Source organism: Erythranthe guttata, chromosome 14, assembly GCF_056151865.1.
Source record: "Erythranthe guttata isolate IM_541 chromosome 14, IM_541, whole genome shotgun sequence".
In the NCBI taxonomy this organism is placed as follows: domain Eukaryota; kingdom Viridiplantae; phylum Streptophyta; class Magnoliopsida; order Lamiales; family Phrymaceae; genus Erythranthe; species Erythranthe guttata.
The window spans coordinates 26,370,510-26,395,000 of NC_142546.1; the positions used below are offsets into that span (position 1 = coordinate 26,370,510).

The window sequence follows — 24,491 nt, forward strand, 5'->3', positions numbered from 1 at the left end:
TAGTCAGTTCGAAATGCATTCTTTTTGATTATTTTTCGGACTCATATATATCCATGCAACATTATTAATTATTATTGCCAAAAAAAAAAAAAAAAAAAAGCCAGGAAAATCCTTGAATGTACAAAAAGATAAAGATTCTATAAATAGCAAATTACAATTTTGATTGTTAAAGATTTCGACTTCCTAATATGATACGACTGACGACCCGCAAACGAATTTGTTTCGCAAAATCCCTAAAAGAATCACGTTATTACACTGCACTATGGAAGCTGATGTTTCACTTTTATAATTGATTGAAACCGCGGTGGGTGTAGATTTAGAAGAAGAAGAAAGAGTTGGAAATAATTTTGTATTGTTGGGGAAATTGATCGAGATCTTGAGGGTCGGAAAGAAATGGGTAATTTGTGGGTGTTTTTGTGCTTCAATTTCTGGTTAATAATGTGTGCTTTCGCAGTTTCTGGCACTGTCGTTTTGATTGGGAACAATGTTACTTTATCTTTCCAAGACATTGAAGCTAATTTTGGTAAGTTTGATCTCTTCTTCTTTATCTGTTGCTGCTGAACTCATTTTTTATTCGTGAACAAATTTTAATCCTGATGGTATTGAGTTTTTTAAAAATCATAGTATTTGAGAATGCTTCTTTGAATTGCTCGACTGAATCGTATCTCTCTTTATTCTCTCTTCTTCTTTTTTTCTTTTTCCTTTTTGCCCTTTTCAGTATTTTGGTTCAAATATGATCTAATAATAACTCTATTTGCCGAGAGTTGCTTGAGTAAGCTATGCTAGTTTAAGCTTTTCTTTATCTAGTAAGGAAAATAATATCTCCTGCGTCGAAATTTAGCTTGAAAGTGGACTTGCTAATTGGAGTGATTTAGTTGCTTGGATCAATTTTTTTCTTGAGGAATATTTGTTTTTATTTAGCTTATTAGTTTCTGAATACAACAATGTAAGAAATTACATATGGATTGGAAGTTACAGCTCAGATTCATTTCACTCTTTTTATGATGTCTTAGCAATCAATCTAATGGTGTTTGTGTGTGTGTGTGCACGCCTATATCTTCTGAGAGTTGTCCCTTAATAATAAGATAACAGTTATGGAGCAAATATTGCGTGTCGGTTTGTGTTCATGAGCAATTAGTGATAATAGTCTGTTGTTGTGGTTTCAGCACCATCAGTGAATGCGTCTGGAAAATGTGGAATATTACATGTTGCAGAACCATTGGATGCATGCTCGTCCCTGACTAATAAAATAAATCCAAATATTAACGACACAAGATATCCCTTTGTGTTGATAATCAGAGGAGGGTGTAGCTTTGAGACTAAAGTTAGAAGAGCCCAAACTGCAGGATTCAAAGCAGCCATTGTCTATGACAATGAAAACGGTGATTTAGTTGCAAGTAATTGTCTTTATCCTGCAACCCACTTTGTGCAATTACAATTTACAGATTTGATCTTCTCTTTTAAGCATTTATGTTTGAAATAGAGTGTCATCATGCAAGTCAGCTTTAGAAGCCTTGCATTAACATTCGACAGTTTGAAAATGCAGTGGCTGGTAATCCTGCTGGTATAAAGATAAACGCAGCGTTTGTTTCGAGAGCTTCTGGTCGAACACTGGCAAAATATGCAGGTGCAGCTGATGCAGAGATATGGATAGCCCCAAGCTTTGAGAACTCGGCGTGGTCTATCATGGCTATATCATTCATTTCTTTACTTGCTATGTCAGCTGTTTTAGGTACCTGTTTCTTTGTGCGGAGGCACAGGATTAGAAGAGGTCGCCCACGGGGCCCACGAGTGAGAGAATTTCATGGGATAAACAGCCGTTTGGTGAAAGCAATGCCTAGCCTAATCTTCACAGCTGTTTTGGAGGATAATTGTACTTCAGAAACATGCGCTATATGTCTTGAAGACTATGATGTTGGGGACAAGCTCAGAATTCTGCCATGCCGTCACAGTAAGAGCCTTCTCTTACAACAAATGCTTATAATCAAGAAAATATTCGTTATGTTATGAGTAATTCTATGTTAAATATTTTGACAGAATTTCATGCTATGTGCGTTGATACATGGCTGACATCATGGAGAACATTCTGTCCTGTCTGCAAACGTGATGCAAGAACAAGTAACGGTGAAGTGGCAGCATCAGAATCGACACCATTGCTGTCAGTTTCTTCATCAGCCTTACAAATTGGGGAATCATCTCATAACCACAATTCTGCTTCTCTTCAGGCTAATAATGTGAGTACAACTCGAAGCTCTGTGGATTTGAGGAATATGTCTTCCCAAAGATCTGACGGTGCGTATTTAGTTTCACCAAATTCGCTCGGCCTCAATACGAGATATATGTCAGCGTATATTCCAAGGCCAAGCGATGGTTCCTCGTATAGTTATGTTGGATCTTCGAGTCGTCAGCATAACGCACTGCACCATAATGAGTCAGCAACAAGCTTTTCACCATTTGCTTCGGCTCAGTCTCTTCCAGGTTGTTGATGTTGAATGTTGATGAAGCTGTCTATGGCTGATTGTGTTGAGTTCATTTGTTGCCCCCCATACTAATGGGATGGATGTTTTAGGGGTGACACCAAAATTGTATATTGTTATTATAGAATGAGTTTTTTAGAATTTTGATATTTCTGCGAGGTATCTGTATATGTAGTTTGAGATTCTATACTGAGAACATTCCAAAGTATTTCATAAAGATCAATCATAGTTAAGAATGTCGTAGTCTCGTAGAGTATTCAGACTTGTGTGTATATATAGAGGGGTATTCTTTGTGTCCCGAAGTAGATAATTCCAATTTCATCAGTGAATATTTGGAAAAGTGGAGAAAAAAACTATTGTTCACATCAAACTTTAAATCAAGGCCAGATATTAATTCTCCAAGTGCTAAAGCAAAGCAGAAACAAGATTTGTATGGTATTTGCGCTGGTGTTTAAACATGTTGTTTACTTTCTTCATTCAAATAAATAACTGAGATTAAAATACGACAAAAGAGGACGGGAGTAGGAATTTTAAATGGTATTTTTCTCTAGATGAATAGGGGTTTTTGGCGTTTTCACAAGAAACTCTCGATGTCGACTTCCATATAGGAGCATGGGTCTGGAATGCCAAAATTATCCAACACCTGAGATCACAAACATGATATATAACATATGGTGAGTAACCCAAAGGAGTAAATTATAAACTGAAAATCACAAAAAAAAAAAAAATATATATATCATGCAGTCAATCAGGCATAAGTAATAAAGAGTTGATATGGCTACCAGTGGGTGCACGATTCCAAAAGTGCCAACTTGCTTTCCTTTGTATATGATGCTTGCTTGTCTACCTGGAAGAAACTCGGGCTCCTGCAGACATGCAGACAGTGATGATACAGTTTGATTTCAAAAGAATCTTTACATACGATGCTCAACAGCTAAAATATAAGACGTACATTTGAACTTAGTATGTAGTAGCCTGTTTTATCCCCAGGTGATACAAATGGATTTCCAGTCACTTCCATTACTCTATCCACAAGACCGTGTATCAGCTGAAAAAACAACAATATCAGTCACAATTACTTCATGTTAAACACCCAAGTCTTTTTAATTGAAATCGAATGAAACAACAGCTATTTTTTTATAGACCAAATTCGAGATGTTGAAATCTTTACAAAGATGTAACATGCAGACCATCACATAGGACCTATCTTAAAACTACATGCAATAAAAGCATATTGTAAATGAGTTGTCTAGGTGAATTAAAAAGTTATACCTCAAATCCAGAGGTAACTCCACAATATACAGCTGCAAGATGGCGACGATTTGATGCACCAACATCTTTCGTCTCATCTAATAGCACCACATCACCCACTTCAAAGATCTAAATCCAAAGTAAATGGATATATAGTTAACACTGAATGTTAATTGAAGAACTGAGGTAATGCAGAAAGACAACGCACAACAGGGCAACATTTCCAAACCACATGATAACATCAAGTATTTTTTTCTCAGAGACGTGTATACTAACAAATGAGACAGTTTCACAAACTATTAGCCATGCAAGAAAGACACAGTATCAGACGCCAACTTCTTGATATGATATGCACTTTATTTTCAGACAAGACATGATGGCAAATGTGAGATCAATTGCAATAGTATAGTCCCTTCAAATTTATGTGATTGCTAATATGTAAAAGAAAGGGCAGAGGAAAACTTCCCTCACGAAGTAATTAGTACTTAACATAGTCAGTGATTGAAAAATCTATACTGGCTTTTCAATTTCCTACTCAAAGCTAACAAGACCTTTACTTCCATGCTTATAACATAAACAAGTCAACAGCGAATTCTTATTCATCGGATTTTTGGCCAATCCGGGCGACAGAGGTCTGTGATTTTAAGTCATAGACTTCTGCTAATTATATACAAAACAACAAGCATATTAAATTTTCTGATATCTTAAATTGGTTTAGCAAAACATCAATTTATAGTCTGCAATGATTATACAAAAACATCTACCAATTACACCCATAACAGCAAGAATAGTAAATGTTCTCATACTTTAATTGGTTTTGGGTGGTCTTTATTATGCCCAATACTTTTCAATATTCCGTTCATAAGGCTTGTGCGAGAAACCTGCAAAAGTTAAAATAAGATTATCATAAGATGGAATCTATGAAAATAAAGAAAAAGAGAAAAGCAGTTCCAAAATGAGAATAACCAAACCTCAAACTCAGCAGTACGAGGATTTCCATTTATTACTGCAGTTGACTTGTCATCCTTCCGGTTAAGCATGGTGAAATTTTCTTTGTATGAACATAGTATAAATAATAAGACCTCCGTATAGCCAGCCATGGCAATCTGAAAGGCAAAAATACAATTTCAGATTAAAATCAAGACTGTAAATGAACAGCAAAACCAAGAAATGCATAAGGTTCTACGATACCTACCTCCTCTTTAATAAGATCAGTGAACTGATTCAATATCTGTGGCTTCACGGATGGAAATTTTTTTTTTGGGATTTCATTGTAGCCATAAGAAATTCCGAAATCCTAGAGAAGTGGGGGTAAAGAGAATACTTCTGCGCATCAGTACAAAAACAGGCCAATAAAGACAACCTTCTGTGACATAAAAAGACATCAAAGCCAGTACCTCAGCCACATCAATAGGATGAAGAATGTCACTTCTTGTCGGAGGAACAGATATAGTGAAACCAGTTTCATTATTTTCCAGTACAGAGTGCTTTGCGTGCAGTTGCATTTTATTCAACGAGCGAGCAACCTGCAATTCAATTCACAATCAAGTTATCAATGTTATGGTGCGAGTGCCCAGGAGTACGTAAACCACACAGTTATCAGAGAACTTAGGTCACATCAGTTCTTAAACAAGCTAAGTAGAAAATAATACTAAGAAGAACATGAAATAACCAATGTTAGAATTAAGATAGACTTGGAGAATTGTTGATTTTCATTCATTAAATCAAAAACCACACCTGGCAAGAGTTATAGCGTACAAGAACTTATCCAAGCGAGACACCAAAAGTAGTGATGCAGCCTTGAGGTATCATATTACAATTTTAAGTTCATATTATCATATCACTTCTTGAAAAGTATATAACAATAATGAGCAACAGTTGGTATACCTTGATGCCATGCAGATGAAGGGAGAAACTCACAGACATCAACTTGAAAGGCTATAATTGACAATAATCAAGACACAGAATATGATACCTCGTGGGCTGGCAGAGAGACTCCAATTGTACTGCTGATGTAAGATAAGTTCACCATCATTTGGTAAAGAGACAGATCAGGGGAAATGTATGATTTTCCATCATCGTATATGACTTCAACAGGCTCCACCTCAAACTTCCTTTCACAATACACTGAAAACATGGTTACCTGCATAACAAATGGGCAAACACGCAAACAATGAGTAACAAGAAAAAACACATTCCAAGAATTAGAACACTGGTTCTATTCTCCTTGTTACCATTGTGTTTAAAACAATATTGGCTTTTGTCAAATCTGTGGCAGTGCATTCAATGAAGACATTCTTTGTCTTCAAACTAATGGCGGAATGTGCACCATTAATAATTGGAGGCAATGACAAAACAGTTCTGCAGAAAAATGCATAGGTTTTGTAAGATTATCAATGTTATATCAAGCATAACACTAGCAATATCTGAAAACATGATAAGCCATGGTATCATAGACATAAGACTTTCTGGAGCAGGAGAATACCTGGTCATATTTAAGGTGAAAGTAATGTATAAGTCTAGGACAAAGTGAAGATCAATAACAGAACTTATGATTTCAGAAAAAAAATATACTACCTGCTACGATCATATATGACTGGGAAAACCGGCGAATTCTCAATTATATGCAAGAATTTCTTCAATTTCATATCTGACTGCAAAACAAAGTTACGAAATTATCGTTATATATATATCACAAAATATCAGCAATAAATGCATATACAATTAAGTGATAAACAAATGGATCCAACTGTACATGACAGGAATTTTATGGCAATTAGGACAAAGAACCATATGAAGTATAATCAATTGTAGGACTCACCTTGTAAAATTGCATTAGTTCATCAGCTCTGAAGTTCTTCGTCTGAAAAATAGCAGATTTCAAAAGTTCAGCATGATATTGTAAATATAAGTTTATGATATTGGGTAAAAAGTTGATGAACAAGACACAAGATAACACCTATAGTCTTAGGCTCTTCGACACACAGATTTTAAGTGATGCATTTTCATTTAAGCTTGTATGAAGTGTTAGAAAAATGTGCATACCAGACACTATATAGTGCCATTAGTTTTATTCATAGCAACAAGAAACTGCTTGCAGCATCACTACATTTTAGTTGAGAAACTTATTGTGAAGTTGACTCCTATAGTAGCACCGAATCAATCTCAAATAGAGGCTACAGAAAAGGCCTAAACATAAAAGGTTGGGTACCTGTTTCAGTGGAATAAAGTTTATCTCCGGTGGTGGTAATGCCTGGAAATTACACAGCATAAATTTATTAATATTTACTTTCAAATCAAAATATATTGGAGGTTTGGAATAGAATAGTATGAGCTGAAAACAAGAGAAACATTGTTCTGCTTGGAAACCAGGTTCTTAAATTGATTTTATGTGGTAATAGAAACACTGGGAACGGAAAGTTTAAACTGCATATCGTGTTTGAAATTATAATACAAACAAAAAGAAGCATCGGACTATACCTCGTATGTGAAAGGGCCTTCTATCGTATCCAGATCATGTGTGCCAATAGCAACAAGGGTTCTTCGCCTACATAGATACAAGCATAATAAAATAAACCAAAAGGAGCAATGAACAAAAAAGTTCAAATACTACGATAATGCAGCCACTCAATGGAATTAACTTACCATACGACTTTCCTTGATGTTTCATAAATTACTAATTATTAGTAAGATGAATTCTTACTCAGAGACAAAAATTATTTAAGAGGTAGTCTATAATTAAACCAGAAAAATACCGGCAGATATTCTGATGAAGCCGATCTTGAAGATCAATGAAGCTATTATATCGAGCTTCATCAAATGTAACACCTCTTAAAACAGCACACACGACATATGGGCGAATCTTTGATGTCTGCAGTGAGAGAAACCACTATTAGAGCAACGGAAAAAATAAGCATCTAAGTTGATGATACCACCAGCTAGGTTTCGGCAGTGCAAACCTCTGATTTAACATGCATTTTGAGCATAGATTCCTGACCGATGTTTGCCAAACTATAGGTAGGTATTGGATCAAGCCCTTCAAATATGCGCAGAGCTTGAGCCAACCCCTCGAGACAAAGCAAATCATATCTGCAATTATAATTTTTAAGTCCAGTAAAAGACAACCCATTCACCACATTTCAGACTAGGTAAAATCTCAAGTCGGCATTATTAAAATCTAGTAACTTATTCCACTTTTACAAACTATGAGCCTTCTTTCCAAGTTCCAACAATTGTAAAGTAACTCATTCCACACTTCTGATCAAACCTAACATCAGCTTGCGACATATGGATAAATGATTATTTATATGACGTAGTGAACGGATTACCTGTTGGCTGGAACTTCAATTTTATAAATCACTTCCTCATCTTCAGATGGCTTTTCCTCATCTAAATGCTTCTCTTTTCGTAAAATGGCCTTTTCTGTTGTCTGGTTTCACATTAATCCAAAGAAAATTTTCTCAATTGATGAAATATAAGCTCATAATGTTCCAAAAAATCAAACTCCAGCCTGTCCCAAATTAATTCATCTAAATATCAATTTTCACATACCACATCATCGAGCTCAATGCCGAACTTGAAGCATAAATCGTCGAACTCTTCTTCGGCTATAGGCAGCGAAAATAAGGGGGAAAAAAACAAAAAATCAGATACGGCTTAAGAGGTATACATGCACAAAGAGAAGTCATAGTCACTAACTGTAGGTGCGGCCCAATGCTTTGAAGAGGCGATCTCTGCCAACGCTAACGGTAGGCATGGTGACTTTGCGGCGGCGCTATCACAGTTGAGCGACCAGGAAAGATTTCTAAATTCTAATGTTTATTGCGCATTTGCAGCAAAATGGGCTCAGTTCTTGGGCTACCTGTTCCGTAATCTAAAGATTAAAGATCTTAGGTTTTCAGGCCCAATCACTGACGAGTACATTATTAGCAGCGCGGAAATTCCAATCCAATTTTGATTTTCCGAAATAATTTTGATTTTTCGATTTTCTCATCCAAAATTTACATTTATAATAGGGTTCTGTACAATGGACTTTGTATCATTTACCCCATGTACTACACATAAATACAAAAACCCCCTGCTATTATATTTTTTCCAAAATCTGACGAAAATACCCCTACTTAACCTATAAATATAAGTGTTTGTTTGAGCCATTTTCCACTATATTTTTTTAACATTTTCGGTCAATTTTACGTGAGAATTTTTTTTTTTTTCCTTCAAAACATTTAATTACTTAAATTTTTTTTTTATTTCTGAATAAAAACCTTTTATTTTTGTCATTTTGAATTTCTTTATTTTTTTCTTAAATGTCTTCCGTTAGTTCAAATTCTCAACAATAATAGGATTGTAAAAATGTTTGTAATCTTAGGATGTTTGAACTACCGGAAGACATTTAAGAAAAAAAAATGAAGAAACTCAAAATGATAAAAATAAAAGGTTTTATTTTGAAAATAAAAAAAACGTAAGCAATTAGATGTTTTGAAGAAAAAAATATAAATACCAAAATTTTCAACGTAAAATTGACTGAAAATAGTAAAATATATAGTGGGAAATGGCTCAAAATATATATGTATATGTGTGTGTGTGTGTGTGTGTGTGTGTGTGTGTGTTTGAGTAGGGTATTTTCGTCATATTCTAGAAAAAATGCAATGTGAGGGGGGTTTTTGTATTTATGTGTAGTACAGGGGGATAAATGATACAAAGTCCATAGTACGGGGTTGTTTTTGTATTTAATCCTTTATAATATCAATATTATTATGTATTTTATATTGTAGCTGGATAAAAAATGAAATTCATATCCGAAATTAGGCAAAAGTTTTTTTCATTTCAATTTCCAAAATTTCGATTTACGATTATTTTTTAACAGAATTGCCATTATGATTTCCATCCCGGCATTGTAGCCACCATTGATCATGTAAAGAAATAACAACTTCTTTTCATTAATTAAAATAAATAAATTGTCCAAAATTGCAAATACAGAAGAGAAAGAAAAAGAAGTATACAAGAGGTGCGAAATCTGAAACAAGAAGAGTAGCAAATATTTGTCCATAAATTAAAAAATCAGTCCTGTTTGACAGTTCCACGCAATTCAGGGTGAAGATTGGGGCTTACTCCTTGATCGACCTGGTCACGAGTCCCGACAGTGAGAGTTTCCTCTTTAAACATAGACAGGATCACAACTACTACCAGCACCAAACAAATAGCAAGTAATACAATTATTACTCCTATCGGTGATTTCATGAACCCCATCAATGTAGGGCCAGCTATACGTTTTTGTATTACCCTTCCTTCTCTGTAATCTTTCATAAATCTCCACACTTGTGTGCTCGTGTCGTCTCCTCTTCCATCTATTGTGCTTTCTGAACCAATTACCTGTTCTCCAACCAAATGCAATACACAATCATTCAACTTTTGAAGCTCAAGGGGCCAAATAATAAAATGTACATTAAAAAGAGAATGTATCACCTACCGAAGCATACTCCTCTTTACCATCCCATACAACAATCTTTGGAAGCAGAGTTTTCTTGTCAACTTCGAATGATTGGGCGAAATCCCCCCACTGTTTGAACCCTACGTAACCAAATATTAAGTCACGATTTGCAGCGGCAGCAGCCTTTAAGACTTGTAATAGTTCCTTAGATTTCTCCTCTGTTTCATCCTCCAAGATAGTTACAACAACTTTCCTTTGGTCATCCTTGAGCGACTTCAGTGAGTCTCGACTTATGGGCAAAACCAGAGGGAGCAGACTCTGTTTTATGTAATCCTCAATGAACTTTTCTGCAAATCACAGCAAGAAAGAATACTTATTTACATCCATCTTATGTTTAATGAAACTACACAAGTCGCAATTTTTTTCCGTACTCGTAGAATGAAGAAAAGTTGGGTTTTTTTTTTTTGTTTCCCTTTTGTTGCTACAATTAATGCTAATTGTATAAAGGCAACAAGACCTAGAAGATTTTGAACTCAAAATTAGCAAAACCTCAAATAAAGACCTTACTTATATTGATTGGATAGCTAGTGAAATTAAAGGGCAGAATTTACACCCGAGTAACAAACTAACCTTCAAATGGACCATAAAAAGTGCTGCGTTCGTTGTAGGTTGGATGAATTGCAGCCAAAGCAGGGATCTTTTCAAAATCATATGATGTCATGATTTGATCAGAGAAATCCTTGGCAACAGAAAACCATGCTTTCTTCTTGTACTTGACAGCCAAATCCAATACAGTGGACTCATTCAAGCCAAAGCCTATGAATATAGGGAAATTAGAACCCGCTGATGATTCAGTAAAGTCGTTTATAGCAGCGTCGGAACTGAGAACAGTGACATCAGGAGCAACATATTTTGCCAGAAATCTAACAAGTAAATCAGCTTTCCTTGGTCCATAATATTCTGTAGGAACGCCATGCATAAATATCTTTAGAGTTGGATATCCACTGCATTAAACACAACAACAATGTTAATTTACTACGTGGATAACACTAAATTCCAAAAATACATACTCGATGTCATGCTTAGAAGCAAGCTTTCTGTGCTTGTCAGCATCTACTTTTGCAACAGCTATTGGCTGATTCAATCCAGCTAGAATAGGAGCTGCTTTCTCCAACTGCAATGGGGGGCGTTCATATTAGTTACCAGGAAAGTTTTCGCAGACAAACCATTAAAAAAATCCCCAACAAAGTTTTCGCAGACAAACCATTAAAAAAATTAATTAACAGATTCAAATATTTAAAGACAAGGTCGGTCAAGAAAATAAATCGAACCTCAGGCGCGAGATGTTTGCAGTGGCCGCACCAGGGAGCATAAAAATCGACGAAAATAAAGTCGAATTTGGAAATAGCGGCGTCGAAATTAGAGTCGTCGAGCTCCAATACTTTGCCATCTAAATTGAACTGATGATATTCGGATGAGGTGATCGCCGGAGAAAGCAAAAAAAGTAACGAGAATAAGATCAGTAGCCGGAGCGGGGAAGGCGAGAAAGAGGAGCGGGTCGTTAGGGGAGGAAGAGGCATATCGAAAATATGATTACTACGATTTGGTTACTAATATTTAACCACCAAGATTTGGTTACCGTCATTAATACAAAGTCTTAACTTTCAAGGATTTAAATTTAATAATTCTTTTTTCGGAAAATTGTGAGTAAAAAATATTTTTATGAAATAAAAAATAAAAAATTCATAGATAATCTAAGCAATATTTTTGAATAAATAAATCCTAACCTTTTAAATTTGAGAGAGAAAGAGAGAGTGGAATATGTTATACCAATTAGAAAATTGATTATACCTGTTTAGGTTGAATTGGAGTGGTTTTGGCAGTTGGCATGAACTGAGTTTCGTTGGTCTGTAAAGGTTCTTGCAGTAGGTAATTGCCAACTCTGGTTTTATTACTTTTGCGTTAAAAAGCAGTTAAATTGAAAACCAAGGAAAATCCAACAAGCTAAATTAATGAGATTAGTAAACAATAAAATAAAAAGATGGGTTTTTTAACACCAATAATAATCAATCAAAATTCTTGAAAAGGAAAACTGACACCAAATTCTACACAATGTACCTACGTTGTGCTCTATCACAAACTCTCCAATCAAAACTTCCTCCAAGTGAAGTATGACTTTTAAGAAAGGCGAAAATATAGGAGATCCATATGCTCATGTGAGGAGGGGCTTATGCTCATTATCAATTTCGTTCTTTACAGCCCACGGAATAGTGTTTAGTTAACATCACAACTATTCTTGTTTTGAACGATCCGATGAGGAGTCGAGTTCAGTTGGAACAGGCTGCTTTATGCTAGCCTTTGCATCTGCTAAGAATTTAGGATCCGGTACATGTTTGTCTGAGGGCTCCTTCATGGCTGAGTAAATGTAGAATACTATAACTACATTCACAGATATCACCGCCAGGATTCCACTCCACACTGTCATCGACTCAGGGGACAATCCACTGCAACCTGTTCTACATGCATCACAAATTAATGGCTGTTACAATCGATTATTGAAAACATCCAATTACAAATTCAAACATCCCCCCGCAATATAACAATTTTGCTTTTGATTTCATTGAGGCAAAATGCACCATGTATTTGTGTGAGAATCAGGGTGATCCATGGCCAAATATTAGTACCAGTGATCATGTAAATGCAAGTTTTGTACAGCTCACAAAAAGCTATCATTTTTACAATTTGAAGAAAAACTGACGATGATATTAAGTTGTAAATGGAAAATTACCAGGGAACAAATTGTGGTTGAATCCATATAAAATTGCAACAGGAGCTACCCACATAAGCATGGATGCAATGAAGAATTTGCTTACCACCCCCATCATAGCTGCTCCTCAAGCGTATGAAAAGTTAAAACTACAAGGCATTGAATAAAACATACGTCAACATTGCACAGAACAAATGAACTGCAGGTCTGCAAGTCAAGGATGAGGCATATAATTCAGCAATACCAGAAAATAATTGGTCAGTGTGTGACGAGGAATAAGTAATCAGTCTCGAACTTAATCTTCAATAAGTCAAAATGAAATAAGTATTTAACCTAATCTTAATTTTTTCACCAATTACCACCCCTTGTTAATTACGAATAGACTGTTAAGACTTAAGCCAGAAAGGCCATAATTGTTTAGACCCTATGCTGTATATACAATTTTAGCAACAATCTATATACTAGAAGAGCAAATATAATAGCTTTAGGAAGAGCCAATGGACTGAATTAACTGAAGTAAAAATTGGAAAGTCACCAAAGAATAATTTGTAATTAAGTTAATGAATTATAATATGATCTGGATCTACTTTTCGGATATATGAAAGTTGTTTTCATAAGGATTCTAATCCAAATTGTCCACCAGGTTGGCAATTTTAAGAGGCTGCTACATAATCAAGCACAAACATCAAGAACGAAGGTCTTCAGAAACAGAGACTTACAATTCAGTTGGAACAACAATAAAGAAATAAAATTTAAACACAATTCAGAGAGGCATTGACTCTAAGACGCATATCCACAAACACCTGGTGGACTTCAACATGATTATCCCAGAACAAGAACAATCAGCCAAAGTACTCAGTTTTATCGATGCTCTCAACAAACATTTAAATCATTTACGTATTAGAAAATAATATAATCATTGTCATGTGATGAATAGATAACAAAAAAACTTACTTCAATTGGAATTTAGTTAGATATTATCGCCCCTCTTCCTCCCAAGATCTACTTTGTGCCTGCAATCTCCGTCAAACTTGGCTCGAATCCACGATCTTTTAAGGATTCGATTTGTAGTTGGTTAGAATTTGGGGTACTGACTAATGAGTCGCCAAGAATTGAAGCAATCGAATAGAAGCAGTGAATTCTCAACAAGAACTGAATAATAAGGTTAAAAAGTACGTCTAATATTCTCTAACGTGTTCTTCTCTCTCTCTCTCTCTCTCTCTCTTTTAATTAATTATTTTATTATTTAGTCTTGTGGACTGAATTATTATCTTTAGGGCCTGATACTCCAAATGAATTTAAGTGGGCCGGGGTTAATTCATCTCTCCTCCTATATTTTCCTTTATTTTGTTTTGATGAGCTCCTCACGCCTATATATTTGATCGTCTATCGTTGCTATAAGTTCACCGTAAATTGAATTAATTTCAAGAAAGATTGTTCCGCCATCTTCTCTGATATTTATATTCAAAAACCCTGACCGGAAATCCATGATCACAGCAGGGAAAACATGAAAAGAAAAAGAGGAGAAGAACAAGTGAAGGTGAATTGCGGTGTGGATAGACTGAGCTGTTTACCCTATGATATTCTGGGTCGAATACTCTCTTTTCTTGATACCAAATCCGCCATTAGAACCTCTGTTCTGTCCACACAATATCAACATGCTTGGGCTTCATCAACAAGTCTTCACTTCAAGTTGACTAGTTCAAAATATTCACATGGTTTCCCTGGATTGAATGCCATTAGTCGTTCTTTCGAGACAAACGTTAGCCATGTCTTGCAGCTCAGAAAAGACTATAAGAACCTCGAGAGTTTTCGCCTTTCATTGCATATAGGGGTGACCTCAATATTCATCGAGGAATGCATCCATTACGCCGTCCAACGCAATATCCATCATCTCAGAATCCGAGCAAACACCAAAGACCATAGGCCTGCTACATTGCCCAAGTTGTTGCTTACTTCATCGTCCTTGATAACTTTGCACTTGAATGATGCTCGTAGAGACAGCATAGAGTTGCCCAAATCTGTTGTTTTGCCCAACTTGAAGATTTTGCGCCTCAAGAATTTTGAATTCTCGGCCAAAAACTATAATGGGGAGGTTTTTACAGGGTGCCCGAATCTTGAGGAGTTGGTATTGGTAAAGTGTTTGATTAGGTGTGGGGACGAACTCAAGGTTTTGGATGTAAATTGCTTGAATCTAAAGAAGTTGGAGATTAGGTATTGGAGGAGTCCATGGGAAGACATGATCGGTGTGAATGCTCCTAACCTAGAGTTTTTTAAGTTGCAGGGTTCTATTACAAGAATAGATTTCAGGACAGATATGCCGTGTTTGGATAGAGCATGTATAGAGTTAAGTGTTCCAGTAGGTGAAAGAATGATGACAACTTCAGAAACTTTATTCAGCATGCTTCATCAGATGCACCATGTTAATGTCCTCAAAATATCACCCCAAACAATGAAGGTAATAGATGCGTTTCCTGAATTACGAGATGAGAAAATGCCCGGATTTGAGATTCTGAAGATTGTCAATTGCAAAGAAGATATCCCTATGTATGAACTTAAAGATGCATTGGCCTTCACTTTTCCTCACCAGGTATTAATTATTAGCTTTTCCTTTGACAACAAGTTCTTCTCCATTTTCTCTAGTCTTATTTTTAACTGTCTGTTTATGTGTTTACAGGAGGATTCTGGACCCTCGATTTCGAGCCATACGGTAGAAATCCCTCTCTCACTCAACAGTCTTGTAGCTATACATAACCAGATGGTAGAGTGAGGAAATTCTGCACTTAATGAAACTATTTGAGAGGAATGATATTAATTGTTCCCAATTCATGGTGCCGTATTATTATTATTATGATGTGAACAAGTTCTGTAATACAAATTCTAGTACTAGTTTCTGTTTTTCAATAACCTCACAATTGACTTGTGACATAAATAAATGCATCTACCTTTTACCCAGTGGCCGGCCAGAGTTCCAGTTAATACTTGTCATATTTGATTACGGATCCTGCGTAGTATCTAGCTGATCAATTGACAATTTCTACTCCAGTCAAACATGCCCCTTTATGGAGTTGAATGGCAACATCTCCTACAACCTGCCAACCAAAGTCAAAAAAGACGAGATTAAACTTTGGGATGTTTGGAGTAAATTATAAACTGATTGAAAAGTTTGATTATGTTTATTAGACGATGAATAAATAAATACCTTGGCCATGAATCTATAGGAATTTTCAGTAACTCCAGCAACATGAGGTGTGATTATGACATTGGGGAACTTCAAAATTGGGTCATCGGGATCAAATGGTTCAGTCCATGCAACATCAATTCCTAACCCTCCCAAGTGACTTGATTTCAGATTATCGAGTACCGCATTGTAATCCAACAGTCCCCCTCGTGCTATATTTATAAGTAAGGCGCCCTAAAATACAATCAGAAATCTGAGTATTTTTTTTTATTTCTTTTCTAATATAATTAATTTCTATAAACAAGTCAACGAACCTTTCTCATGGAAGATATAAAATCCTTGTTTATAATGCCAGCCTGAAAGCAATAAAATCACATGCAAAATAAATATAGGCCCTGAAAAGATAATGTACTTCAAACAATATGGTTGGTAAAGTATGCTCGAATCATCGGGAAATTGGTTACCGTTTCACTGTTCATTGACAAACAACAAACAACAATGTCAGCACGGCTTGCAAATTTTAGAATATCTTGATGACCACCCTTCTCATCCACAAGATCATCATCATGGGGACTGTTTGACACTGAAAAGATCCAATTACAAGTTGATTAATTATTATATTTTGATATTTTATAGCATATTTTGATTGGTTAACATAGTAAACCACCATACCGTCAGACTTGTATGAGCTCTGAGAATCTGAAGGCCAATTCCTTTTAGTAGCAAGAATTTTCACACCAAAGGGCCGCAAGCGCTTTGCTAAGTGGATCCCAATATTCCCAAATCCCATGATGAATACCTACACACAGGTAAGTGGATTTTTGTGCATTAAATTTATTTAACCAAATATGCAAATCTACAAGCATGTAGCAAGTTAAAGATGATAATGCCTAGTTCAATTTTGTGCATTACTGTAAAGAACATAGGTAACAATTTCCGGACGAAATTGTAAAAAAGTAATTCACCGTTTTTCCCAGCAACGTGTCACCAATTGGATCCCCAAGTACTTTCTGCCTCACAGCAACTTGCATTTCATACTGTGGCAATGGAAAAAGGAAAAAATGAAGGAACTTTTATATAGTTTATACAGAGATTTCATACCACAAAAATGTTCGTGGACAGAGTTATATAGATAAAGAGAAACTTCTTAATATGAAGTACACAACACAAGCACCAATTTTCAAACTAATATGGAGTTTCAACAAAAGACATATATAATAATCATTATTTAAAGTTCCCAAGTTATCAAAGTTAATTTATAGAGAGATTGATGTCTCAGCAACGTATGAAAATAAATGAAAAATCCAAGAGTGATGAAATAGACGAACTTGCTTACGGAGGAGTCCCAACATAAGATAAATGGACATTTCAGCACATGAAGTTGCATTTCCAGTGCCATCACTTGGGATCTTGGCAACCTTAATTCCATGTTTTGTAGCAGCATTTATGTCAACACCTTCATTACATTCAAGAAGAAATCATCATTAATATGAATAATTGGTAATTGCAAAGTAAAATGAACATAAAAGTCAGAGACGTGCCTTCGAGGCCAACTCCAAATTGCATAATAAGCTTCATTTTATTAGCTCTAGAGATGATATCTGCATTTAACCTCAGACTTTTGACAACACAAATATCATAATTCCCGATAACTTCTCGGACTTCATCTAAGGGGACAACATCAACCTACCAAATTGAACAAAAGGATTCAGCAGAGGGAGGTCTAAGAAACGGACCCTGTGATACTGATTCAGCTAACAGAATATAAACCCAGATATTATTAATAAATAGATATACACAGACAAGTACATCTGTACATGTAGATTATAACAAAATCGAAGAAGAAAAAAAAAGCACCTGAATGAATGGATGGCTTTGCAAATACTCTATTGTATAGTTATGAGAAGCAGGGAAATGTGGACCACAAAAAAGAACACGAGTAATAATGGGATTGCTACTGTCACCTGTCATTTCTTTTATTTTTTTTAATAAACCTGAAATGAAATGAAATGAAATAAAACTTCAGGTAACACAAATGTAAAACCCTAACGGAAATTAAAGATGGGTTTTTTTTTTACCTGGGGAAGATGAGCAGTTGCGCTGTTGCTGAGCAGCAGTATTTTTAGAGGGTGGGGCAACTATTCCGTACGACGACGACGATGATGATGATGATGATGATGTTGTGTTTCTTACAACATTGGTAAGTCCGTTACCACCAAACAGGCCTTTCAGAACCACCACTGATAATGAACGGGAACAAGTTTTAGTGTACATGAGGGCGGACAATCAAATTATGCACTCTCACCACTCATCACCGTTGAATCTGACCATCACTGTTAGTATTTGATTAATTAGTTGTACATAATTTCTTTTGCAGTCCCTCATTTCATCTTAAGTTTCGATCTACTGCCAATACTTACAAAAATTGACTAGTAGTCCTTCAATAAATTTTTATCTCAATATTGCACCACGCAACTATCAACTACCTTATTTATTTGCAAATACCTAGTAGTAGTAGAAGTATATATTTAAATAAACTGAAATGCTAAATCCCACATGGAAATTACTAGATCCTGCACATAATAAAAAAAAATTCTCTCTCTAAAATCTCAAACGTCGGTCTTTTTCTCCTCCCCAAACAAGTTCTTTTCCCCTCACGCTTGCACAAAAACATCATAAAAACAATACTATAATTCGAGATTCGAACTTGAAGAAAATTTTCTCAAATTTATTCTACAATCAAAGTAATCATTCTATCTCAAATTAATTCTACTAATTAGCGGTACAATAAAGTTTTCTTCTCTCTTCTCTCTCTTTTTTTTCTTTTTAAATTCAATTCAATTTTATTATTTATCATGAAATTCACGTTCATGGCCTGCCATGAAATTCGAGTCCATGGCAAGTGTGGGGTTTTTGGAGGGGGGAGGTGGGGAGGGGGTGGGGTGCCTGCCATGAAATTCACGTCATGGCAGGTGTGGGGTTTTGGGGGGGCGCGGCTGGGTTGGAAGCCAAGGGCTAATGCGTTCTTTTTTTTTTTTTTTTTTTTTTTTTTTTTTTATTCATATTAATTCAATTATTTATTAAATTGTTAATAAATATTTAATGATTAATAAAATTTTAATACTTTATAAATACTGAATAAATATTTTAGAATTAAATAATTAGTATTGAATACATGTTTAATAAATATTTAATAATTAAAAAAATATTGAATAAATATTTAAACTTGTTTAATAAATACTAAATAACTTTCAAATTTTTAATAAATGCTTAATTTATGTTAAATGTTTTTTTTAAATGTTTAATAAATATGTTTCGTAGTTGTTTTTTTCTTTTTTTTTTTTACAGATGCCTCGTCGATGAGCATATCAGGAATTCGAGGATCAACAAACACAAAGTCAATAACCTCATTCGTCATTGAATCGGCGCGGTGTCGCTCTATATACTTGCTCTCATCAATACACTGCATCAAATGTTGAATAACTGTCTTTCCGCCCATCAATTTAATTTTGATTTTGAGTCTTGAACGAAGTGGTAATATTTGGATCTTCATGTCGAAGATGGTTTAAAATCTTCTTAGGCTTCACGTGACTTCTCGTCAACATCTCGGTAACTTCATACTGCTTCTGCGAGAGTTGTTTATAAATACCATGTTTCAAAGCCGGAGGATGATTATGCTTCCCGTAAACTATAGAGAGTTCCCATTTATCCTCTGCTTGTAGAGCCCCCGTCACCTGGAAACCACAATTACATATTTTTCTGTGCCAGTACATTTTGTACTTTCTACACATCTATTCTTTCGTTTCACATGCTTTTTCCCAAACCAATCAGAGTGACGTATACTCTATCACAAAAAGTATGACCTATACTTAGCTTAATGCCATGGCTTTCAAATGTGTCTCTCGCCCACTGTATTAAATTGGCTCTACAATTAAACAATTGTACTACTCGAAAATATTCAGAATAATCAACTTCCCCATTATCCTGAAAAAAAAATATAAAAAAAATATATACATATATAAAAAAAAAAAAAAAAAACACAACACCGGATCGCATCTAAAGTAGAAGCGGAAGCATCAAAGACGGCGCCCACCTTGGACGCGAATACAGTGTACTGCGCGCCCAACATGTGCGCGCTATCTGTTTCGTCTTCCAAGTTGTCTGCCATCTGCGTATGATGATTTTTTTGGCAAAAAAAATTAAAATCTTACATTCGGTTGAAATGGATTGTCGTTAGAAAGTATTGAACTCATTAGTTGATGATTATTACGTAACAAAAATGACTTTTGACGACTTCTTAGTATTTTGAAAACCCTACAAAAAAGTTGGAGAGAAGTCGAAAAAATAGAGCGTAGAGAGAAAATAATTTTTTTGTATAGAGACAATATTTTTTTTTATGTGCGGGATTTAGTAACTTTTTGTGTGGAAAACCCTAGAAAAAGTTAGAGAGAAGTCAGAGAAAATATTTTGTAGAGAGAGAATATTTTTGGTAGAGAGAGAATATTTTTTATTTATGTGCGGGATTTAGTAACTTTTAGTGTAGGATTTAGCACCCCCCTTAAATAAATTTAGGGGAAAAGAAAAGGGGTGTCCGGTAATAGTGGTTCCAGCCCATTGCCAACAAATCCACCCCCAACAAATCCTCAACTCAACCCTATAAAACAGAAATTCCCCCAAATCGAAAAACCTAATAAACTCACCCACAACAATAACAATAACAATGGCGAGATCGTCCGGCAGACAACAAATAATCCCCGCACTATCCACCACGATAATCCTAGAAACGGCGTCATCGTCCAGTCAACAGCAGCCACAAATTACGGATTCCTTAGTTTTGAAATTGAGGCGCCCCAAGAAGTCGGTGTCGTGGAAAGAAGGAACGGTGGATAATGAATTTATGAACAAGAAGAGTTCCAAAAAATGCTGCATTTTTCATAAAGAAAAGCCTTTTGATGATGATGATGATGATGATGATTCCGATCACGATCACGATCACGATCACAATCACGACGGAAGAAAAAATGAAGAAAATAATAAACAAAGTCACGACGCCAAGGGAAATTGTTGCCACGAGGAGGCATGACCCCTTACTTAATTGACTTGTTATTTGGACCCTGTCTGTCTGTCTGTACGTGTATTTTCAGGACGATACTGATCATAATCGGTATAAATAATAATAATAATTACTGGTTTGCTTTCTGTTCCAATTTTGCCTTTTATTTTACTCAGTCGTCATGTAAGTTTTTGCTATTCTTAAGATTTTAATGGGGACGAAGAGCCAGTTGCTCAATGCTTCATAATATTACCATTTGATGCAAGTGTTCCAAATTTACCTAATAAAAAGGACTGCGTAGCGTGTCTTGGTTACCAACCAACTTCATATGAGCAATTGTGCTTCGTCTGAATGATTTGTTTATATGCGGTTCAATTATGAATTATTCATCTCCGTAGAGTTATATTGGCAACCGAAGTTGTGGGTCATTATGGAAATTCACAGGTCATTATGAAGTTACAATAAATAGAAGGCACAAGTACGCGAGTATACACGATTTAGTATTCAAATGGATGGAACAGCTAACAAAACTTGTACGAAGAACTAGAGTGTGTGCCGGAGCCAACTATTATGTATTACACTATTACTCACTGATGACCAAAATGCAGATACTGGAATTTGATAAACCAAGCTAATGATGCTGCCAACCTTCTCTTGTGAATTTGCACTTGGGAAGCAGTAATTTGTGGCTGGCTGCGTTTTCTTGTTCTAGCACGGAAACAAAAGAGTGGCTATACACAATTAAGAACCCGCTACGCCTGGGAAGAGTTCTGATATTTTATTGAATACATCCATGACCTGTCAACAGATTTTTATATTCAAAATCCAAGTGCAGCAACATAAACTAAGGTTCACCATAAACCAACATCCAACAAATAGTTCCATAAACGAAATCCGCAAAGATCTCAGCCTATATTTAATCTTACCTCTTTGTCATTTTGATACTTGGCAATACTCATAGGATTCTGAGAACACTGCAAAAATGATCAAACACAAAATCCAGAAAGTTCATAAGCACATCAAGAAAAGGCAAGATAATTTGCGAACAGGCATTTATTGCTAGGAAGTAAAGTTACATACATCCATTATAGCTGCTTGAACTCTCGGGTTTTGAAATGCCATAGCAACATCAGGATTGGCCATGATTTTAGATATGACTTCCTCAGGAGTAAGGCCTATCTGATCTGCAATAAACACAACGGAGAAGGAACTAAGTGGATGAAAGTAAAAGAGCCTCGATTTTATCTTTTATGTTCGGAATAAACATTAAATATTAATTTTATTATTTCAGACTGAAGTTTACAGTTTAAAAAGAATGAAGTTTACGGTAAATAAACAAGGAGCTAACAATAATTACTACAATACTCACCAAACTGCTGTTTGACTTCGGGACTGCTGATGTCAAAATTCTTTAACGAGTCCATCATGCGGTTGTCCCATTCCGGAGTTCCCCCCATGTTGTTTCTGGAAATATAAAGCAGAAAAGAAGTTAGTACAAGATTCTGAATGATTAGATAAAGACAAATTTATTCACTACATCAACAATTTAACCAACTTTTTCACTTCCTAATTTCGTGGACTTACAGTGTAGAAATGTAAACCAAGTGGTGAAAACAATGTGGTATGGAAATTAGCAAATTCATTTTTTGCTGAATCCATGAGAAGCGCAACTCATGAGATATGCAGAAATTAAAACATATGCATGATCATCATTGAAGAATACTTACAGCATGTCTTGAAGCTGTTGACGGTACTGTGGATTTTGTAGCATCCCTGTAGCATATACGCAAAGGCCATAAAGAATTGCAATGATAGAAAATGGGACTAAAGTACAAATCATAATCAGACAAGTCTGAATGCACATATTTGAACATATTATGACAGAAAATAGAGATTTTTCAGTTTTTTTAAAGATTATTATGGTCTATAAAAAGAAACTTTGTGAGGAAGGAATTTGCAGTTTTTCGAACTGCCTCCAGAATGTCAAGGAAATGTTGCATGCTGTGTCACACACAAAAGTCTTCTGAATTCTTTAGCGTTCTGTTGTAATCCTCCCAATAGAAGCAAATTTATTACAATATAGAACGAATGACTCAATAAGCACCTAATAAACTTCTACAGCAAAACATTACTTTTTTATCAGCTACTGCAAAAGAAAATTGATGGAGACTTGGGTTTGCCATTCTTTTGCAACAAAATAGACATGTAGCATGAAACATAACGCCTTGCATATAACTAAAATCGAGGTATAAATCGAAGTTCAATGGAGTAATGAACTTACACTTAAAGGTGGTAGGATTCCTCATCTCTTCTGGCAAGTAACTATAAGGAAAAATGAATCAATAGTAGGTAAATGATTTATTGCGAATACTAAGCATAAGATAGGTAGCAACTAAAAAATCTAGATAGTTTTCAAGGATATAGTTTCCTACACAGAAAATCAAGTCAAAATATAAATAAGTGGAGCTATCACTGTCCTTCTCATTTAAATGGTTATATTTATAAAATATCACTGGACCTGGGACATATGTAAATAAAAGGTTTATCGATATTACAAGACTCTATGAAAATCGAATATAAGGAGAGAGGCTATCATACGGATAAACCATTTGCTGTACTGTTGGATCTTCCATCATTTTCTCTAATGCTTCCACTGACATGAGAGGGGCTGTTTTACCTGTTCATTGAAAGAGTAAATGCGTATTTGGGATCTCTTATCAGAACTCGTGAAATACGAACATACTTCAGAAACAAGAACTATTCTTGAATTCGCAAACTCTGATAATTCCAAGTATTTTTTTCATAGCTCAGTATATTGTTGCAAACACAATAGCTACATAAGAATGATAAATGATTTCCCAACTTACTGGTAGTGGGGCCTTCTGAACCGCCTGCTCCTTGATTCCAAGCCGTGCCATTTTGAGAAACCTTTTGCAGATGTTCAAATAATTAAAATAACAATAATGCCATCATAAATTACAAGAGCAGTCCCTGATAAGTGTCCAACTTACTGACTGTGAAGACTGGGGATCCTTTGGTGAATCTGTCTGAATTGATTCTTTGTAGTTCTCGAAGGCATTCTTTTGCAATGTTTCCTCTGGGGAAACATCTACAAAAGCTGCAACAACAATAAAATTGATTCAGATCACGGGGTATGGAAAGCACTTTGGAACATAATGTAGAAGATCCACCAAAATGAGTAAGAAAATATTTATAATTCCTCTTTCAATGTTCTGCATTAAAACAACAAATATGCATATTGAGGACACTTAAGGGCTTGGGAAATACCATATTTCTTTGGTCCAGTCTCTTGTTCTACTTCATCTTTAACG

General features: G+C 35.4%; 8 protein-coding genes across 10 annotated transcripts in view; 3 read left to right on the forward strand and 5 right to left on the reverse strand.

Annotated features, from left to right (window-relative positions):
- The first annotated feature begins 123 nt into the window (after positions 1–123).
- Positions 124–2,713, forward strand: LOC105972979 (receptor homology region, transmembrane domain- and RING domain-containing protein 2). Its single transcript, XM_012997969.2, has 4 exons — positions 124–523; positions 1,167–1,397; positions 1,547–1,951; positions 2,038–2,713. Exons 1-4 carry the CDS (start codon positions 394–396, stop codon positions 2,484–2,486), a joined length of 1,215 nt encoding a protein of 404 aa, XP_012853423.2. The 5' UTR covers positions 124–393; the 3' UTR covers positions 2,487–2,713.
- A 135-nt stretch (positions 2,714–2,848) lies between these two features.
- LOC105972978 (phenylalanine--tRNA ligase beta subunit, cytoplasmic) lies at positions 2,849–8,720 on the reverse strand. The gene is made up of 19 exons (XM_088813672.1): positions 8,427–8,720; positions 8,280–8,335; positions 8,057–8,157; positions 7,688–7,817; positions 7,484–7,599; positions 7,209–7,275; positions 6,940–6,981; positions 6,550–6,591; positions 6,306–6,382; positions 5,963–6,089; positions 5,704–5,871; positions 5,126–5,254; positions 4,924–5,025; positions 4,700–4,834; positions 4,535–4,609; positions 3,750–3,857; positions 3,430–3,525; positions 3,260–3,343; positions 2,849–3,120 (listed from the first exon to the last, which is right to left on the reverse strand). Exons 1-19 carry the CDS (start codon positions 8,482–8,484, stop codon positions 3,052–3,054), a joined length of 1,782 nt encoding a protein of 593 aa, XP_088669798.1. The 5' UTR covers positions 8,485–8,720; the 3' UTR covers positions 2,849–3,051.
- Positions 8,721–9,643: 923 nt separating this feature from the next.
- LOC105968237 (protein disulfide-isomerase 5-2) lies at positions 9,644–12,155 on the reverse strand. Of its 2 annotated transcripts, XM_088814065.1 has the most exons (6): positions 12,010–12,155; positions 11,490–11,618; positions 11,229–11,332; positions 10,789–11,162; positions 10,198–10,505; positions 9,644–10,100 (listed from the first exon to the last, which is right to left on the reverse strand). In XM_088814065.1, the coding sequence occupies exons 1-6, from the start codon at positions 12,046–12,048 to the stop codon at positions 9,789–9,791; spliced, it is 1,266 nt and encodes a 421-aa protein (XP_088670191.1). In that variant the 5' UTR covers positions 12,049–12,155; the 3' UTR covers positions 9,644–9,788. The 2 variants fall into 2 exon arrangements, with proteins under 2 accessions (XP_088670191.1, XP_012848321.2); XM_012992867.2 differs by lacking the exon at positions 12,010–12,155 and having other exon boundaries at positions 11,490–11,956.
- Positions 12,156–12,163: 8 nt separating this feature from the next.
- On the reverse strand, positions 12,164–14,021 carry LOC105968234 (uncharacterized). Of its 2 annotated transcripts, none has more exons than XM_012992863.2 (3): positions 13,880–14,021; positions 12,947–13,074; positions 12,164–12,669 (listed from the first exon to the last, which is right to left on the reverse strand). In XM_012992863.2, the coding sequence occupies exons 2-3, from the start codon at positions 13,041–13,043 to the stop codon at positions 12,449–12,451; spliced, it is 318 nt and encodes a 105-aa protein (XP_012848317.2). In that variant the 5' UTR covers positions 13,044–13,074; positions 13,880–14,021; the 3' UTR covers positions 12,164–12,448. The 2 variants fall into 2 exon arrangements, with proteins under 2 accessions (XP_012848317.2, XP_088670192.1); XM_088814066.1 differs by lacking the exon at positions 13,880–14,021 and adding an exon at positions 13,645–13,757.
- Positions 14,022–14,305: 284 nt separating this feature from the next.
- LOC105968211 (F-box protein At4g09920) lies at positions 14,306–15,826 on the forward strand. Its single transcript, XM_012992832.2, has 2 exons — positions 14,306–15,515; positions 15,603–15,826. The coding sequence occupies exons 1-2, from the start codon at positions 14,433–14,435 to the stop codon at positions 15,693–15,695; spliced, it is 1,176 nt and encodes a 391-aa protein (XP_012848286.2). The 5' UTR covers positions 14,306–14,432; the 3' UTR covers positions 15,696–15,826.
- Positions 15,737–18,444, reverse strand: LOC105968232 (D-isomer specific 2-hydroxyacid dehydrogenase family protein). The gene is made up of 10 exons (XM_012992861.2): positions 18,185–18,444; positions 17,964–18,100; positions 17,648–17,792; positions 17,435–17,562; positions 17,072–17,143; positions 16,779–16,905; positions 16,571–16,689; positions 16,421–16,462; positions 16,128–16,340; positions 15,737–16,017 (listed from the first exon to the last, which is right to left on the reverse strand). Exons 1-10 carry the CDS (start codon positions 18,378–18,380, stop codon positions 15,949–15,951), a joined length of 1,248 nt encoding a protein of 415 aa, XP_012848315.2. The 5' UTR covers positions 18,381–18,444; the 3' UTR covers positions 15,737–15,948.
- Positions 18,445–20,670: 2,226 nt separating this feature from the next.
- Positions 20,671–21,313, forward strand: LOC105968226 (type 1 phosphatases regulator ypi1-like). The gene has a single exon (XM_012992849.2). It carries the CDS (start codon positions 20,827–20,829, stop codon positions 21,187–21,189), a length of 363 nt encoding a protein of 120 aa, XP_012848303.2. The 5' UTR covers positions 20,671–20,826; the 3' UTR covers positions 21,190–21,313.
- Positions 21,314–21,607: 294 nt separating this feature from the next.
- TIC40 (hydroxyproline-rich glycoprotein family protein) overlaps positions 21,608–24,491 on the reverse strand; it is a 5,024-nt gene continuing 2,140 nt past the window's right edge. Inside the window, exons 5-14 of the mRNA XM_012992864.2 lie at positions 24,448–24,491; positions 24,171–24,277; positions 24,027–24,087; positions 23,758–23,836; positions 23,441–23,481; positions 22,887–22,932; positions 22,529–22,623; positions 22,240–22,343; positions 22,086–22,133; positions 21,608–21,957 (exon numbers count right to left, since the gene is read on the reverse strand). The exon at positions 24,448–24,491 is cut by the window's right edge and continues 218 nt beyond it. Coding sequence (XP_012848318.2) covers positions 21,901–21,957; positions 22,086–22,133; positions 22,240–22,343; positions 22,529–22,623; positions 22,887–22,932; positions 23,441–23,481; positions 23,758–23,836; positions 24,027–24,087; positions 24,171–24,277; positions 24,448–24,491 — 682 coding nt within the window. The 3' untranslated portion in view covers positions 21,608–21,900. The remainder of the gene's footprint in view (positions 21,958–22,085; positions 22,134–22,239; positions 22,344–22,528; positions 22,624–22,886; positions 22,933–23,440; positions 23,482–23,757; positions 23,837–24,026; positions 24,088–24,170; positions 24,278–24,447) is intronic.

Bases quoted from the DNA above. Each gene is read 5' to 3' on its own strand.
- LOC105972979 (XM_012997969.2), top strand. From the start codon at position 394: ATGGGTAATTTGTGGGTGTTTTTGTGCTTCAATTTCTGGTTAATAATG. The intron at 524-1,166 runs GTAAGTTTGATC...TTGTGGTTTCAG, and splicing joins AGACATTGAAGCTAATTTTG to CACCATCAGTGAATGCGTCT. The intron at 1,398-1,546 runs GTAATTGTCTTT...TTGAAAATGCAG, and splicing joins AAACGGTGATTTAGTTGCAA to TGGCTGGTAATCCTGCTGGT.
- LOC105972978 (XM_088813672.1), bottom strand. From the start codon at position 8,484: ATGCCTACCGTTAGCGTTGGCAGAGATCGCCTCTTCAAAGCATTGGGC. The intron at 8,158-8,279 runs GTATGTGAAAAT...ATGTGAAACCAG, and splicing joins GCATTGAGCTCGATGATGTG to ACAACAGAAAAGGCCATTTT. The intron at 6,383-6,549 runs GTGAGTCCTACA...TTTGTTTTGCAG, and splicing joins AACTAATGCAATTTTACAAG to TCAGATATGAAATTGAAGAA.
- LOC105968237 (XM_012992867.2), bottom strand. From the start codon at position 11,738: ATGCCTCTTCCTCCCCTAACGACCCGCTCCTCTTTCTCGCCTTCCCCG. The intron at 11,163-11,228 runs GTATGTATTTTT...TGTTTAATGCAG, and splicing joins GCTTCTAAGCATGACATCGA to TGGATATCCAACTCTAAAGA. The intron at 10,101-10,197 runs GTAGGTGATACA...GTTGGAGAACAG, and splicing joins GTAAAGAGGAGTATGCTTCG to GTAATTGGTTCAGAAAGCAC.
- LOC105968234 (XM_012992863.2), bottom strand. From the start codon at position 13,043: ATGATGGGGGTGGTAAGCAAATTCTTCATTGCATCCATGCTTATGTGG. The intron at 12,670-12,946 runs GTAATTTTCCAT...CATGTAGAACAG, and splicing joins CAACCACAATTTGTTCCCTG to GTTGCAGTGGATTGTCCCCT.
- LOC105968211 (XM_012992832.2), top strand. From the start codon at position 14,433: ATGAAAAGAAAAAGAGGAGAAGAACAAGTGAAGGTGAATTGCGGTGTG. The intron at 15,516-15,602 runs GTATTAATTATT...ATGTGTTTACAG, and splicing joins CCTTCACTTTTCCTCACCAG to GAGGATTCTGGACCCTCGAT.
- LOC105968232 (XM_012992861.2), bottom strand. From the start codon at position 18,380: ATGTACACTAAAACTTGTTCCCGTTCATTATCAGTGGTGGTTCTGAAA. The intron at 17,144-17,434 runs GTTCGTCTATTT...CCATTGCCACAG, and splicing joins TGGGACTCCTCCGTAAGCAA to TATGAAATGCAAGTTGCTGT. The intron at 16,690-16,778 runs GTATGGTGGTTT...GGATCTTTTCAG, and splicing joins GAGCTCATACAAGTCTGACG to TGTCAAACAGTCCCCATGAT.
- LOC105968226 (XM_012992849.2), top strand. From the start codon at position 20,827: ATGGCGAGATCGTCCGGCAGACAACAAATAATCCCCGCACTATCCACC.